This window comes from Pempheris klunzingeri, chromosome 18, assembly GCF_042242105.1.
Source record: "Pempheris klunzingeri isolate RE-2024b chromosome 18, fPemKlu1.hap1, whole genome shotgun sequence".
Lineage (NCBI taxonomy): Eukaryota > Metazoa > Chordata > Actinopteri > Acropomatiformes > Pempheridae > Pempheris > Pempheris klunzingeri.
In genome coordinates this window covers 21,777,375-21,794,526 of record NC_092029.1, presented here as the reverse complement: position 1 = coordinate 21,794,526, position 17,152 = coordinate 21,777,375, and the positions used below count along the sequence as shown (strand labels likewise).

The 17,152-nt window shown below is 42.5% G+C and overlaps 1 protein-coding gene across 1 annotated transcript in view; it reads right to left on the bottom strand.

The window, feature by feature from the left end:
- Nucleotides 1-420: 420 nt before the first annotated feature.
- ptchd4 (patched domain containing 4) overlaps nt 421-17,152 on the bottom strand; it is a 29,116-nt gene continuing 12,384 nt past the window's right edge. The window contains exon 3 of the mRNA XM_070849789.1: nt 421-2,102. Within this exon, the coding sequence (XP_070705890.1) occupies nt 421-2,102 (1,682 nt within the window). The remainder of the gene's footprint in view (nt 2,103-17,152) is intronic.

Here is a 17,152-nt window from a genome sequence, read left to right as displayed (position 1 = left end):
TTACTCGCATATTTTGAGATAAGGGCTGCGGGAGATGAACATAGAGCTGCTGACATTTAAAAGGACTAACATACTGTATGTTTAGAATTTACTTACAGATTTAGCAAGCATAAGCTCTGGAAACTAACTTGTTTTTGTTTACCAAATAGTTGGGAAACAGCTTTAGAACCATGAGCATGTTGCAGTTTGTGCAAATGAGATACACTGTCCAGACTGAAGGGCTGAGTGACTGACCAGTGGGGCTGCACTCTACTCTGGCCAGCTTAGCTGCTATTGGTTGGGAGTGACCAATGCTCACTCCTCAGGGGACATCTTAGACTCCCCTGCACTTCAAGATGTGCCTCACCACTGGAGAACACCTCTAATCCACCAATAACTGACGGATACCCACTGATACACACTGTTGAAATTACAAACTACTCAGACATTTGTCACATGGTCAGGATTGTCCCTGACTTCAATGCACTCGATCTCCTCCCTTTCTCTTTCCCTCTCCCTTTCCCGCTCCCTCTCCCTCTCCCGCTCTTTACGCTTGGCCCGTTTCTTTTTCTTGTGTCTCTTTTTGGATGGTGGGAAGAAGGTCAGGAAGACGGGCAGGATGACAAAGCAGTGCAGCACGGTGCAGCCCGCGGTTAGGAGGGAGCACTTGAACAGTGTGTAGGTCAGATTGGAAGGCACAAACACTAGGGGCATGATCCCAATCACAAAGCAGGATGTGTTCTGTAGGATGGCCGCCCCGTGCTCCTCCAGTGCCAACTTGATGCACTGTGTCCTAGTGTGCTCGGTGGCTAGCACAAAAGTGTATAGATGTGGTGCACAGTGATCCATGGCGAAGTTGAGGGTATAAATAAGGCACAGGATTGAGATGCTGTCCATGCCAACGTTCCAGAGGGTCATCAAACCCAAGACACCCAGCTCCACGGATGTTACAGTGAGGATGAGCCAGAAGTTCCCCAAGGGGTTGATGACCAGGAAAAAAGTAAGGATGAGAATAGTGAGTACGCTGAAGCCTGAGGTCAGGATGGGTGAGATGACAGAGGAGCTGTAGCGGTCCATGAACACAAATGTAGGATTGAAGGCAATGAACTTGATGCTGTTGATCAGCATCAACGGACGAAGCTTCTCCAGAAGCTCCACCACCTCTTCACGTTTCTTCTCCGTGGTTCGTGCCACCAAGTACATCCGTGAAGCGATAATGTCGTACTCATCAGTCTCACGGTTCTTGGAGAATATGATGTCCTCTGTGAAGTGCTGGTACTCCGGGCTGCGCAGGAAGGAGCCCTTGAGGATGGTGATGAAGTCACTCTTGGTTGATGCACTCACATTCACCACCCGCAGGTAGTGGAAAAAGTTGTCCATCCAAGAGATCTTGTTGAAGCCATGACTCAGAGTCTTCAGGTGCTCCTGCACCGTTGAGTTCCAGTACTCAATTGGTTCATAAATGTAAAACCCAATCACGGGACTGTAGTTACTGAAGTATTTCTGCTGGGTAAGAGCATACGAAACACTCGGAGAGTTACTTGCTAGCAGATTCACAATATTTGATCCATCACTGATTTGTAAACATCCCATGAATGAGAATGAGGCATAGATGAGATACAGAATGACCACAAAGGGTTTGACATAGGTGTTGGTAATCCATTCTGTGTAGTGCTCACGCAGGAAGTGCTGGATGAAGTGATTCTGGTATGGGACGCTATCATGGTGTGTGGATAAGTCATGGCCGTCACTCATCATGGTTTTAAACCATGTGGGCTGGCGGTCCAGGTACTCCACTGAGGGGATTTTACAACAGAAAACACTGTGGTAGCGGTTCTGCTCCAGCTGTCCAGCAAACACCAAGCAGGAGCCATAGAAAGAGAAAACGTAGAAATAGTTGACGAGGATGGCCACGCACATGCTCTGGCAGAAAGTTTTCACTGACTCGATGTTGGTAAAAGGGCTTGCTCCCATGCCGAAGGTGATGATGTAGAGTGAGCTCGTCATGGTATAGCACACCATCACGTCAGCAAAAGCGTCTGCCACACGCTCCTTGAAGGGGAGGTTTTCCCTTGTTCTCCTCCAGCCTGCCAGAAGCTCGAACACCCCTTTAGTTCCATGGCCTACAAAAAAGAGAGAGGACACAGTAAGCGTTGAATTTGCACTGATAACCTAGCACTGTATACATCAACATTTTATCATGTTCCACCATAACAACTGCTTTAAAAATATTTCAAGATTTAAAAAGTGTCGTGAAATTTCTGGTAGGTTCCAAAAGCAGAAACGCTTTTTAGAAAAAAAGGAAAATACAACTTGCAGCTAAGATTAGTTCACTTTTGGATTTGGGGTCAATTTAACTGCCCTAAATGTTGTGAATTCACCAAAGCTTTGTTTTGCCTCTCTATCTGGCTTCTTCTCCATTGAAATGGTGACTAGGGATCATGGTTATTATAGTATTTAAAAACCATTCACCACGTCAACTGTTAGGAATAATTGAATAATAATAATAGAAGAATAGGATTCATTCAAAGATATGGCCATAACATACAGTAGGATACCCACTGTGTCTGTAGTATTTATTCATTATCCAGGAGTCTGCTGTGTTTTGAAGACCATTCAGAAAATGGCTAAAAGAAAATGATTGACCAGTCAGTTAGTAACTGCACAATAGGCCTGAAATGTTCCCATGCTGGTAATTACAAAAATGATGTGTTTCTATTCCCATGTTTTGATAAGTCAGTAAGAGCTGTAAATACAAAAAGACATCCCTGGATTCTAAGACTCCATTAGCAGCTCCTATAGGCTGCCATGAAGAACCAAAACAAGTGTACACAATGTACTGATGTTTTTAGTATTTTTGCTAGCACTGGTCGCTAAACAAATTCAGTCTGACAAGATGGATTAATTCAAAAACACCAATTTGAACAGCCTTGGTTAGACTCCTCTAATAGAGATATGGGCTTTCCTTTTCTCTTCATATCTGAGATTGAGTTGTCCTCTACCATGCATCAGTAAACAGCATCCAAATCTGTCTGCAGCAGGCCCATTCATGTGAGTCAAATCTGTGGGATTTTAAAAATATAGACATGAATACACAACGTTCAAAGGCATATGCTCCATAGTGCTAAATCTCCCACACAGGAACACCCGCCCACCCACACACACTGTTCATTTGTTTGTAAAGCGCTGGAGCTTCATTTCTGATAGGGGGTAGGGGGTGGGGAATTGCAGTGAGGGAATGTGTTATGAAGCTCTGAACACTAGAATCAATTTAATGTTCCTCCACCATGTAAATATTTCAGTACAAGTGAGCACTGGATTTGGCCAATCAGAATGTTCCCTGCCAGCACCATCTTTGGAAAATTCCTTTCAAATCTAGCAGGTGGACAGTGAAGTGAGAGGGACTGCTAAGCTTGACAGCATTATAAATGTCCCCTTGTCTGACACAGAGAAAAAAGTTAATTAACTATAAAGGATTAGTCCTATGTAATGACTCGGCTAGATGGCTTTTCCCGCTTTCAGTTTTATCAAGCTGCACTGCAAGTCAATTAGTTAGTGTCAGTTGGTTTAGAGGGTGTGGAGAGAGAGGAAATTCACGCCCATGGTTTTTCCAACATTATACCAGGGGCGTCTGCCTGCGCTTCCCTTCACCAGTTACCAAATAGGATGTTAAGCAGCGTCATTTTCTACACATGATTGGAAAAGCTCCGGGATTCATCACAGTGACTGATTGCTGGCAGGTGGATAATAACAATAATAACAAAAGAGTTGAACAAAAGCCACTTTACTGTTCATGATAACTTGCAGTTCTTTTATAAAAATCTTTATTTTTAGGATTAAGACATTCAAATTAAATACGGTATGAGTAAAATGAAAATGAGGTCTTTTCTATATTATTGTAGCTTACTTCCCAGATAATGTAAAACATTTGTCAGAACATGCCTATTGGGCTGCATCTGTCTATTTGCAAGCATCAGTATGTCAATAACTTTTATTCTGAGCTAAGATAAAGATAAGAAGATGGGGAGGGAGAGAGAGGGAGTTACAACATGCATTACAGGTGCCTTTGAACGTGGTACACCTCCCTAACAACCCATCATCCTCTCACACACAAAGTAATGTGTACAAAGATAGAATGTCTGACAATAAAACGAAAAAGGATTACAAACAGTGGAAAAGTGCCAGTAGCTCTCGTAAGCTGTCATACATCACTGCTGCTGACTGATGTCTTTGAAAGTCCTTAGACCATTACCATACAACATTAAAATCGACACGATGATTAACAGGAGACAGGAACGTACAAAAACACTGATAAGACCCATTTAAGAAGCGTTGGGACTATAGTGTTGATCAAATCTGCTTTCTAGTAAGAGCAGAACTCATTTTATCAATGGCAAATGCTTGGGAGATTTCCAACCTGTCTTGTCTCTCTTTCAAACTACTTCTGTCTTTCAGAGCTCTGTGCTCAAAAGTGAGAAGAATCCCAATTAGAGGGAATGTTACATGCATAACTAAAAGAGTGCGAGAGAAGATCAAAAACAGTAACGCTCGCTGGGGTTCTATCTACTCACACCTATGTCAGACTGAGACAGACGCTCCACTGGGCAACACGTTTGAATCAAGCAATAAGAACAGCAAGGATAGCAGCCTGCATCTCCTCATGCTTAGTGAATATCAAAGTGGTGATTTCACACCTTCCGCAACATCTATCACGACATGTGGCATCATGGCTTTATTAAGAATAAAGTGATCAAATGTCCCACTTTGTGTGTCACTGTCCCGGCTTCAAGACGGCAAATATCTGTAAAACACTCAGATGTTTCAGTTTCCAACCGTTTTCACCACGATTAAAATAATAATCATACTATCAGACATGTTTTCAGTGCTTACATATAAGTTCATCATGTTCTGTCTTCCTAACTATTAATTCATTCAGTATAGTAACATAAGAAATACACCACACGCTTGAATCCAGCACTGACTGGTCTGCATGTGTGTCAGTCAGTCAGTGTGTTGTGTCAAGCCTGTTGCTAGTCTGCACGGGCAGCTCTTTCTGAGAGAAGCTGTCTGTATGCTAACATTAGCTATCTTGCCGTCGAGAGAGCCATTCTTTTCTAACGAGCTCCAGGTGGCTAAACTGCGTTCATGGCATCCATGGTGTTGAACCGTGCACTGTGGGAGGTGGGTGTAAGGGTGAAAAAATGGTCACTCATTCAGATAAAAATGCCTATGGTGCATGCATATGTGCATATATTTGGGCATGCATGAATGTGCTTTAAGGGTCCTGAACTAGCATCAGCTTGCTAATATATTAGACAATAGATATTAGATACTAAATAGAATAGACATATCTGCTTTGTGTTTACTAATAATGCTACAGAAGGATAACTTTAAAATACATTTCACAAAAAATACAAAAAAGATGCCTATACAGTATGGTATGTATGACCACAAAAATTATGTTGGATGAGTGTAATCAAATAGTTCCCATTTGTTCTAAACTTCTAACCCTAAAGCATATATGTATGTGTACATATAACAATACACCAAAGCAGCTTTTTGAGAGTTGTGCTCTTGCTTGTGATGCTACATTGATTTCCTGGAGCCAGATGCATCAGCTGTTCAGTGAAAACATGTAGTCTAGTTATAATGTAAGTAATAACCAAGGTGATATGTGCACCACACAAACTGGTTAGTTAGTAATTTGATGATTACAATAACTAAAAAAGGCGCTATATAAACCCAAGTTATTATTATTATAACAAGTAACTGCTGGCTATAATTATATATAATATACCACTCATGGTTAACATATCTGAACACTTGATTAAAATGCTGTTTAATAATGATGTAAACTGGGAAGATTTAAAAAAAATATCTCACAAAAATAAGATAATTACACATTAGCCAGAATGGTTGAATAGTGTAGTTAGTTAAGCATGTCTGGAAAGTTTGAGATACAAATTTCTCTCCATTTACCTATATATATATATATATATATAATTAAGTCACAGTATTGGCAGTTATCATTAGGCAAGTTAAAGCTTATGATGCCCTCTTTATATAGTTGATTGGTTTTGACTGGACAGTGCAACAGAGGATTCATGGAATTAAGTAAAATCATTAGTTTGCAAACTAGCTAGTACTTTACTAAAGGAAGAACAATGTACCAAGCTCATGGATTTAAGGACAGCTGGAGCAACCCAATCCACCGTTTTAAAACTGTTCCTCCAGTAGGCACATGAAGGAGAGAAAAGCCTGTGCAGTGTGGACAGTGCAGCAGCTTCAATCAATGGCAGAGAGAGAGGGACACGTGGATGGCAGCGTGACTGCCACTCAATGCTAATCATCTTTGGAGTCAACTGACACTTCTCTCAATGCCTGGATGCTGATAGATACAAAACTGAATGTCCATTTTTTTTCTTGGGCCTCTCTGACAAATAGGAAGCACAAAAGGATGACGGATAAAGAGGGAGGGTGAGGTAACACGGCAACAGTGGCAGAAAGAGACCGCATTCCCAATTATTGCACTGATAAAACTAAACCAGCATCCCAGTGATGTCCTCTATAAACAACAGCACAAACACACACACACACACACACACAGTGTGAAAACCCTCTTTGAACTTCACAGCCACAAATATGAGTCTATAGGGAAGACCAGACTCTCGTTTGCTGCTGCTCTCGCCATCTTCACTCACACAGAGACACCCCCACTCAAACACGCTATGGAACAAACAGACAGAGAACGAACAAGCCTGCCTCCTTTCGCCTTCCCTTTTCCTCTGTATGTTAGACTTGCAGCTACTGAAATAAACCTTCTGGCAGCTACAGTGAAAGCCTTCAGCACTTGGTCCTCAGCGTCTGTGAACAGCTGAGTGCAGCGACTGGGGGTTGTGTCTAGATAATAACAGCCTGTTACCAGCGATGTCAACCTGCATCTGTGGGGAGTTAACATGATACAACTAAAAACTGACATCAACACTCTAAATCTCAGTTAAAGCCTGCTTATTCAATTTAAATTCTCATAAGCCAAGTTTCCACTGCAGGAACGTTCCCCGGGGACTGGGAGCCTTTGGATGCATTCCCATCACAGGGACCAGGGTTCTAAATGAAGTTCTGAGAAATATAAAATTAAATCAGACTCACATTTTACAATCCTAGGTGATGAATAGCCTTTTCTTATCAGACAGTAAAGTTGGGATTCGGGTCATGGCTGACTGCTGGCAATTTGAAATGGAGTGAAGCCCGCTGACGGCAGCAAGCTCATAACAGTGGTCGAAAGTGAACACAACACGGTGCACTTCTGCAGCATGACGCAATCCATAACGCACAGAAGAATAAAGAAATAATGAAACTGCGTGGTCTAAACCTATTGTTGAACTATCAAGGACACTTTTTGTGTTTTTTGGAAATGGTAACCTGCGCATAAAAGCAAAGAAATCTGTTGAATAAATGTTTGGTATGTAGCTGTTAGAGTTAAAGAATGATGACAAATGAGGTCTGATAGCTGTTTTTAATAGTTGTGCTGAGTGACATGGAAAAAAAAAGAAGAGAAGAAACAATAGATTAAATTGACGATTGACTATGATGACATTTCGTCAACTGGTATGATCCTGGGTTGGCTACAGTAAGAGAGACACCAAGTGTCATAAGAGTTAAGATGAAGGTGTCCAAAACCAAACATACAACATATTTTCATAAAACATCAAAATATGGCATGGTACACACATATCCTGTGAGCCTGTGTAGACAGGTGTATTGAAATCATTTTTCCATCATATCCGAATGAAAAATACCTGAAAAATGTGGATAAACTGTTAAACTGCATCGCTCTAAAGCAAAGAGTTAGCATACTGTTAGCTAACTGTGTCATCGTGTGGAGTCACATGTTACATTAGAAAAAGGCCCATTTCAGAATGACATATTTGCTGTATGGGAGCCGGTACAACACGAGTCCCTGATGCCACTAACTGTATCTGTCTTATCTGCTTTTCATTGATGATGATTCATGATTTTCGGAAGCCTATCAGAAATACATCAGCCAACACATCGGACTTTAAGTGCCGAGTGTCCAGTTGAATGACTCCAAATCAAAGATCCTTTTCATTTCTCCTTCCCCCGGTGCCAGTACCTGCGTTGTTAACAGTCTAATATCTGGTCTGACTGCTCTATTTAAATAAGAAGCATGTAATCTTGGTGTAATTTTTGTCTCTGAGCTGTAATGTCACGCTCGGGTCACTAAAGTACTGCACTCTTGTTTTACTCAAGGCATATGACCAAATCAGGTCACGATCCTCTCATTTGCAGACCCGGAGAAGGTCCTGCATGCTTTTATCTCCTCCAGGCTCCAATATTGTTCCACACTATATTTGAGCTTCAGCAGGGACTTTGACTCATGACTTTGGTATTTCTAAAATCCTGGCTGTTTCCTCCACTGTAGGCACTTAATTCTGGTCATTTTCTGACCATAAATGACATGATAACGTTTGCTTATTTTACCTACAACACTGGTTAACCTTTGCACCAAGACAGCAGATGCAAAGACACATCTTTAAAGCTTCTGTGCATCCCAAGCAACCTTTTACTGATGTTTTCTCTAATGTCAGACAGCCTGTGCTCCCCACCAGTCTGTCAGGAAGCAGGGATGGATACAGAGAGAAAGAAAGATGGGAAGCTGTAGCTCAGAATGAAAGGATAAAGAGGGAAGAAATGCTGTATCTCGGTCTCTCCAAGATGCAGGTACAGCCCTGAATGGATTGTAAGGGAGCAGTTTGTCACCAGCTGTCCAGCGCACTATTTTCTACCGAGAAGAAAGAGAAAAAAAGCCCTATAATCTAACAGCCTGACCTTGTTGCTTCTATAATGGAGGTCCAGGCTGCATTTGCCCTCCCCTCCTCCCCTGGCCCACACCAAAAAGCCACCGAGTCATTAAACTAAATTACTGCTCTAAAACTTCTGTGGCACGCTGGGCCCCAAAACACATCCATCACGTGGAGGGAGATCATGTCAGTCGCTCCCTCCCACTGTGGATTCTTCCAATCAGGAGGACGGTTAACCATGCCAGCTTGTCACACAGGTGGGGATGACAGAGAAGCCAATACCACAGGGGGGAAGTCCCGCCGCAGAAGAATGATCAGAACTCAATAAAAACAGATGAGTGGAGCAAAAGTGAGGATGAATACGGAGGAGCCCAAAGGCAGTCTTCACATCCAAATCAATATTTGGGAGATAACACTGCTTGTACATCCCAGTCTTTGTCTTTTTTTGCAAACCAAGAAGGAAATGTCTCTCCTTTTAAATGCACATTTCAGCAGCGCTCCCCACATTTGTCGGCCTGGCTAATTGCAGCTGTTAGCTCATTTAGTATGCTGTTTTTCTGGAGGTGAGCTTAACCTTGCTGCAGTGGGTTGCACACAAAACTAATGACCACTGAAAGACAGTGTCATTACCCAGACTGCAGGATGAGATTCACATCCTGCTTTCAGGCAAAGCATTACACTACAATTAAGGAAAACTAACAAGTACAAGGAGTACCAATCAGGATCCATCACTGTTTGACTCTAAACATTGTATTATGGCAGACCTGCGAGTAAAGTGTGCTTTTTTATTAACCCTAACATTTGAATGTTTAGTTGCCTGACCTTGATCTTTCCCTAACCTTAACCACCCTGCAGTTGCTCTACAAGATATTGTAGAATTATTATCCAATATTTGAGTTCTTGTCTGATGAAGCAGAGAATTTAAATGCTGAAGAACAATGTCTTTTCCAGGTAGCAATTCATTTTGCTCCAAAGACACAACTTCTACACTGTTTACCTTTCCACTTTATTACCTGCCAGTTTTGCTGCATCACATAGATTCTGGCCATTCTGGTAGCGGTGTGATATGGGACACACTCACCCACACACCCTCACACTCTCATCCCAAAACAGTGCAACAACAACATTATCCTGGGATTGAGTAGGAGTCTGGCTGGGTTTAAGACAGATTTTCTGGAATTGCCCCCAGGTATGAAACAGCAAATTTGGTCATTTGCATTTTCCTTCTGGAAGAAAATGGTTTTCTGCAGCAACTCTCTCACCAGCAGCAACAACAGCTGTGTGAGGAATAACGTGGTCTCCATCAGCCACATGACCCCAAACTAAAATACCTGGATATTCAACAGGTCACATGTACGTGGACATAACTCCCAGACAATCATTGAACTGCATCAGGAGTCCAGCTTGATGGGACCTGATTGGTCTGTCTGTGCAGTCTGTGTGTTCTGTCTTGACTCTGGCAGAAAGGTGTTCTCCATCAGGTCCTCAGTTAATCCACTGGAGAAACTGATCTTTAAGAACACATTTTTGCCACACAGCGTTTAGTTTGAGCGTTTTGTTGCTGAGCTGCTTGACTGAATTCAGAAAAAATAAACCAAGGAATGGTAAAGGACTTGTCATGATCCGGTATTTGGTTAAGTTCAGTTTTTTGTCTCGTCTCATTTTGTCCTGTCATTTCCGGTTTTATTTTGTATTTACTTCCTGCCATCTGTGATTGTCCAGCCCCTCCCTGATTGTTTCCACCTGTACCCATTACCTTGTGTATTTATTGTCTGCGTCTTCCTCTGTCCTGTGCCAGTTCGTCATGTCCATTGTGTTGCCATTCTGCGCTATCTTGTCCTTGAATCCTCTTGTACCATTCTGGAGGTTTGGTTATTACTTTGTTTCAGGCTCTGCCTTGCTCCTTTTGTTGTTCACTTTGAGATTAGTCTAGCTTAGTTTTTTCAGTTGTTACTTTGTATCGTGTTTCTAGTTTTGAGTGCCTTTTGGCCTGAGTTTTTCTGTTCTTAGCGTTTTGATTTTGTTTTTGGTTTTTTTTTGCCTTTTGTTAGCTTAGCCTTAGTGTTTTTTGCCATTGTCCCTGTTTTTCCCTTGCCTTTGTTAAATAAAGTGTTTCTTTTGGCACTTTTGAGTTGTGCATGTGGGTTTTCTTGTCAGGTTGGCCCAGGTTTATGACAGGACTTACATTAACTAAACATTTCTATAATTTCTAATTCATATGTTAAAGATAACAACAGATGAAAGCCCAGAGAGTGCAGGGAGCACCTACTGTCACACCCAACCAACCAAATGTCTGTTTGTTCCTAAATTCTCCTTTCTGTCTTTTTTTTTTTTTTTGTCATTTCTGTCAAATAAAACCCACAAATAACATAAGAGCACAACCGTTGCTGTCACTCTCCCTTCTTTGAAGTGAAATGACTTCACAAACAATTAGTGGCATCAAGTGGACTAAAATATCACAGCTGGTCAAAAGACACAGTCGCAGTAAGCACGATGCACAGTGAGCTTAAGTTAAACCTTTTTTTTTTCTGTCGATCCACTGAATATGCAAGACCTCACCGCTCTTTGATGCTATATTTAGCTTTGTTAAGAGGGGTTCTTTTCAGACCCCACTTCCTGCTGAATGTTCCATTAAAAATGGATTAGCTCCCAACACACCTGCTCATTGACTCTCAATGAGCTCATCGGTAAGAGTGGCTCTCACCCCGGTCAGCATTCACAGGCTCACATACACCAAATGAGAGGGTGAAATGTAGCTTGATTGAATTATTCTTCTATTTTGCCACACCGTGCATCCTGGGGAAATGAATCTGTGAACACGTTTAATCTGCTCGGGCAGGTGCGCCTGGTCCTCCTCCAAAGATTTCCAGCTGATGTGGCTCCGGTCGGGCCAATCATAAACGGTTATCTAATATATGGAGAGGGTTTGATATGATGACGGACAGATGGAGCACCACGGAGACAACCAAATGGTTACTGCTGATGTGGAACGCTCTGCTGAATCCTCTGTCGTGTCAGTATTAAACGAACTGGACCGTATATTTTCTCTAAAACAAGAGCAAACAACAAGCCTCTAATTAATAAGAAAAACGTGTTTGCTGTATTTTGACAGGATTTGGTAAATGGTTGAATTTACACACTAGGCACTGCATCACATTTCATTGCTCTGATTGGTAGCAGGACTGTCCAGTTTAGTCCAGAGGCGTTTTGGTCTGCACCCACAGATAACGCTTAAAGATAAGTCAAGCTTGTGTCTCTTGCGGCTTGAAAATTACACTCTTTTTAATTAATGACCATTGTTTATAGCCATCTCTTCTCTTCAGGGCTGAACATGAGAGTGCTGCTCTAGCATGATAAAGAAATCCAATCGGCCGTAGCAGTGGCCTCAAATCCCCATTACTCCCCGTCACACACATCAGTGAAGAATTACATAGCTGCCCCATTAATGGCATGTAATGTGTTACACTTGGAGGGATCTGTAAGAAGACACTCAGGGTACCCTGAGTGTTGATTAGAATCCTGCCATAGTTTACTGCATGCTGCTTAACTGATAGACGACAGAGAAACCATACTTCAAGCTATGCTCTGAATAGAAATGTGTTTAGCAGCATTAGCTTGGAAATGCACTGTCCTGTTTGTATCTTTAAAAGGAAGAGCGTGACAGTACGTGAGGGTATGCTCCATCCAGGTGAGTACTCGATTCTACTATTTCTGTGCTACAGTGCGTGTGAGAGGCATACTGAAATGTTCCCAGAATGCACCTGCCTGTGTGTGTGTGTGTGTGTGTGTGTGTGTGGTTCAGCCATCTACTGACCAGGGAACCCTGGCAGTGATGTGGAGATCAGTGCTTCCTAATGAGGAGGAGCCGTTGCAGTACCATGACACGTGTATGATTGCACACAGACTGACTGAATGTTACACATATACGGGGGCTTTCATTCATTATGGCTGCATGAAGCTGTGCATAGAGGGAAGCCTACAGGCATGTAAGAAGAAGCTCACACAGTACACATGAACTGGTCAACTGAGTCAAGGTTGGTGGCAGCGTGTCAGCAGGGAATACAAATGACTCTCCCGTGATGCAAAAAGAGCTGAGAAATGAGGCTGTAGAGCAGATTATCTGCTGTGTCTCTGCCTGGCTGTGGAGCTGCTACCTGAGCAGCAGACTCTGCTGCGTCCGACAGCATGTGCTGCTCATTTTCAGGCTTTTTTTTTTAAGATGCACATCGTTCATCTTTACAACAAAGTCCACCAGATGATGAGACACGTTTTAATCACTTGCAATTAGAACTATTTACAAAAGCAGTAAGCGAAGTAAGACAAGTTAAAGACCCCAGATATCCATTAAACGTGCCTGTTTGCTTTGTAAACCTGTTCTCTCAGGTTAACTGGAGGCTTGTTTAAGCCCCGACTACCCATCTGACTGCTGGCGCTGCATAAGAAACGCCTACATACACTACAGCTATATCCAGCAAGGTGGTCTCATCCTCGTGTCTTTTTACCACTTGATAGTAACCTGGGAAAAATAACATAAGCAATAATGACCAAATCTATGACAACACAGCGAGTCGTACTGTGTAAGCTCCCGTGGGTGCTGCAGACCTGCAGCAGGAGAGCGGGAGTGAACATGACGTGCTCGTTCTGTTTCACTTTTAATGAGAAACTTTCTTGAGCAGCATGTGGAGTAGGACACAAGCACAAAACACTGCTGTTCTCATGCCTCCTCACTTTCTGACTGATGACACGTTGAAGCACATATGTGTTACCATGGTTACTCCCCACGACTTTGCATAAACAGCTCACACAGACTGTTCCTTTGACAGCTACCATATTCAGCAGATGGATTAAGAAATCACATACCTACTTTCACGACCGGTAGCGTTCACACCATGTCCGAGAAACGAAAGTGACTGTCTCGACATGCCACAGTGGTGCTACAGAACAAAATGAAACCTCCTCATTCTAGGAAGTGGGTTCACCAATCATGTGACTTATCTTACCCTTGCTGTCTGCTCTGATTAAACCGTGACTTTTCCTTGCAGCCATTGTTATCAGTTTGACCTGCAAGAACCACAGAGGCTTCTCATACTAAAGATACAGCAAAGTGCACATTTCACATCCTTCGTTCAAAGATACTGTGACACATGTATAAGGGTGAACCGAGAAGGGAAGAAGTGAGTGAAAAAGCAAAATAAAATCAGTTCGAAAACTTCATACTGGGAAAAAATCTATTTCCTGGAATAAAAAAACATTTTTCTGGTTGCCCATGGCAACATCAAATTGTAACGGAAACATTGGGGGGAGTATATTGTATAGACTCCTGAAATAGTGTATGTTTCCATCTTCAACCATATCATCATGGCTATCTTAGCTGATGTATATGGTTTATGATTCCTCCCCGCAGTCCTTAATAACAAACCTGAAGCCGTCATACCAGCGGCATCACAGCAATAACCTCCACAGATCGATCAGCAGTCATCCAGTCCTGCTTACTGAAACAGGCAGGAATTCCCAGAGGGCTTTTCGTCATCAACACAGATGGCAACTGTGCGTGACTGGCTGCGCATGTTGAGTGTCACTAGTTATCTCGCCCTCGCAGGACAAAACAATACAAAACAATACGTAAAAACAATCAAAGTCCAGAAAGAGAAAAGTCCAGACAGCTTGTTAATCATGAAGCAACACTGACACAGAGCTCAGATAGATGTGACGGAACACAGGGAGAGCTTTTCATGAGCACATCAGCAGGACCTTCTTCCCTCTTCTTTTAACACTCACAACAAACTGTGTCAGTGCTCAAATGTACAACGTTTAAGTAATTAGAACAACTCTGATTCCCCTTAGTTAAGACCTGCAATTACTGGCTAATGTCCCACTTATATCAAGTCTTAAAATCTGCTTTCCTATATCCTCTGCCTTATTTAACACCATTTCCCCCCCAAGCATAACATTTTACTCACTTGCTTCATTGTAGAAATACAGCAATGCTGTGTCACAACCAACTTGTCAAATACAGCAGCTGGGTCAGTGACTACAATCCTCCTTACTGTTTAGACTGCGCAAGAGCATTGAACACATCCACAAATGATGCCAGAGAGATACCTATGGTATAGTGTCATAGTTTGAAGAGCAGGGCCACAGACCAAGCTGCCATGTTTTTGAGTTGAGAATGAGAACCGGCGTTGACGTTGCTAGACACAGCATCGAGGCTGCTGGGACCGCAGCCTCAAATATAAAGCTGACCACAGTCTAAATGTACGTTCAGGCTGCAGTCAGAACAACATTTTGCTCACTTTATTTGTCTTTACCTGACTGCTGCAACAAGAGTACAGCAACATGTGTTTCTAAAGCCTAAACGAAACCCTAACGAAGATGGATCTTTGCTTCATCCAGTCATGCCTCTTCATTGAGTTCACTAACGAAATGTTTTTAGTGAAAACAACACTCAATTAGTGGATACTGAGACTGAGTAGTGTTACAAAAACTGCCCAGTGGCAGCCGTCACATTGCAAACATCCATGGAAACGCAGGGTTTTCCCTTGATTCTTTTGAGACGAAGGTGGCGAAGAACATTTGGAACAACAAATGTATTCTAATGGAACAGAGGCTGAACGTCCTGTAATCAAGACTAGATCTTTAAAAATCAATCCAATCAAATTGGAGGATTTAAAAGCAAACTGGTCGACATCCTTGAGACGTTATCATTATCATTATTATCATCAGTAGTATTAGTAGTAGTAGTTGTAGTAGTCGTTATGGTAAATGGTCTGTATTTGTAAAGCTCCTTTTGACCACTCAAAGCTCTTTTACATCACATCCTCATTCATCCATTCACGCATCATTCATTCAGGAGGAATCCAAGTTGGAGGAGACTATCCTTTCACACAGTGAAGCTGCTTCAGGAGCAGGTTGTCTTGCCCAAGCAGACACTGAACCCCATGTTGAAGGACCCTTCGATACAATAATACAAAGGCCTTTGAGTTAGATGGGCAGCCCTGGAAACTGCTGTAGAGTTTGGTTTGATGAAAATCTGCAAACATGTCTTTCCTGGCAGTGAAAAGGAATCAATAAGCACCACGCCTGTAGGAAACACTTTAAATTAGCTGGAAGTTTCAACAGCATTGAGTGACCTTGTGTTGAGAATATTTACCTCAGATGTGTGTCCCTAAGGTCAAGAATAAACCTCTCAAGTTACAAGCATCTCAGGTGCCAATACTACCGACGACCGTCCAGTCACAGCAGGATGTGCGGCAGCTGTGGGTCATGGTAAGTAAATAAAATACATACATAGTGAGCTGATTCAGGTCTGACAGAGCCATCACTTCCTCTGTACTGTCACGTATGTTTCCTGCTCTGCTTTCTTTCCTTTGGACCTCTCCCTGCCTGTTCTTACACTTCCAACAGCCATCACATATCCAGAGAGAGAAGGAAGTGACAGGCTCAGCTCAGCAGCAATTGGCCAGCTCACAGATGACACGGCAGATAGGCACGAGGGAGAGAGGAAGGGGGAGAAGCTGCAATATATTAAACAAAAGGACCAAAAGCACGTGGCGTTACCTGCCCAGCACATAGCTTCTTCTTCTACACCACTCAAAGGCCACAGATGGCATCAGCCAGACCGTTCAGAGAGAATGATGGATTAGTGTTACCATGATGTTACGGGAGGCTTTGATGAATCAGATGACCATGACACAGCTTTACATTCAGCTTCCTAGGACAGAAACGTATCTCTCGTGTACTTGGATGATCCCAGACTTTGTCACAGTGCTGCAAACAAAAGCATTTTGTCTATTTTCTGAGTTACATTTCTGACATTTAACTGTCACGTGGCTCTTAGAACTGAGTATCATCTCTTTTTTGGTACCAACATACGTTTGTCCACATGCACACAGCATCAAAAACTGAAGCGCTACCCTGACACACACCTTGAGCACACGAAGGGGATTTAAAATATTCAGACTGTGGCACCTCCCAGTGGTAGCATCAGGAAAAGGCAAAGAGGCAATTAATAATCCACAACGATGACTCCTAGAATTTTACACAAAGAAAAACGCACGCCTGCAGAATAACTGGAAAGTTCCTGTGATGACATAATAATTCTACACACCGGAGCTTCAAATAGCACGCTATAATCCCAGGTGCTTGTTGTAGTCTCCACAGAGGAGATGAAGGGAACAAGAACCAACTAAGAAGCCATGGGAATATATTCGGATAAGATAATTAGGTCTATGGTGTATATCACCATCACCGTGCAGAGTGAGGCTCAGACGTGTCTGATTAACTTCGCTGCAGCAGACGTGTTTGTTAGCATGTGGTCAACTGGTACCAGCAGCTCAGTGCGACGATAAAGT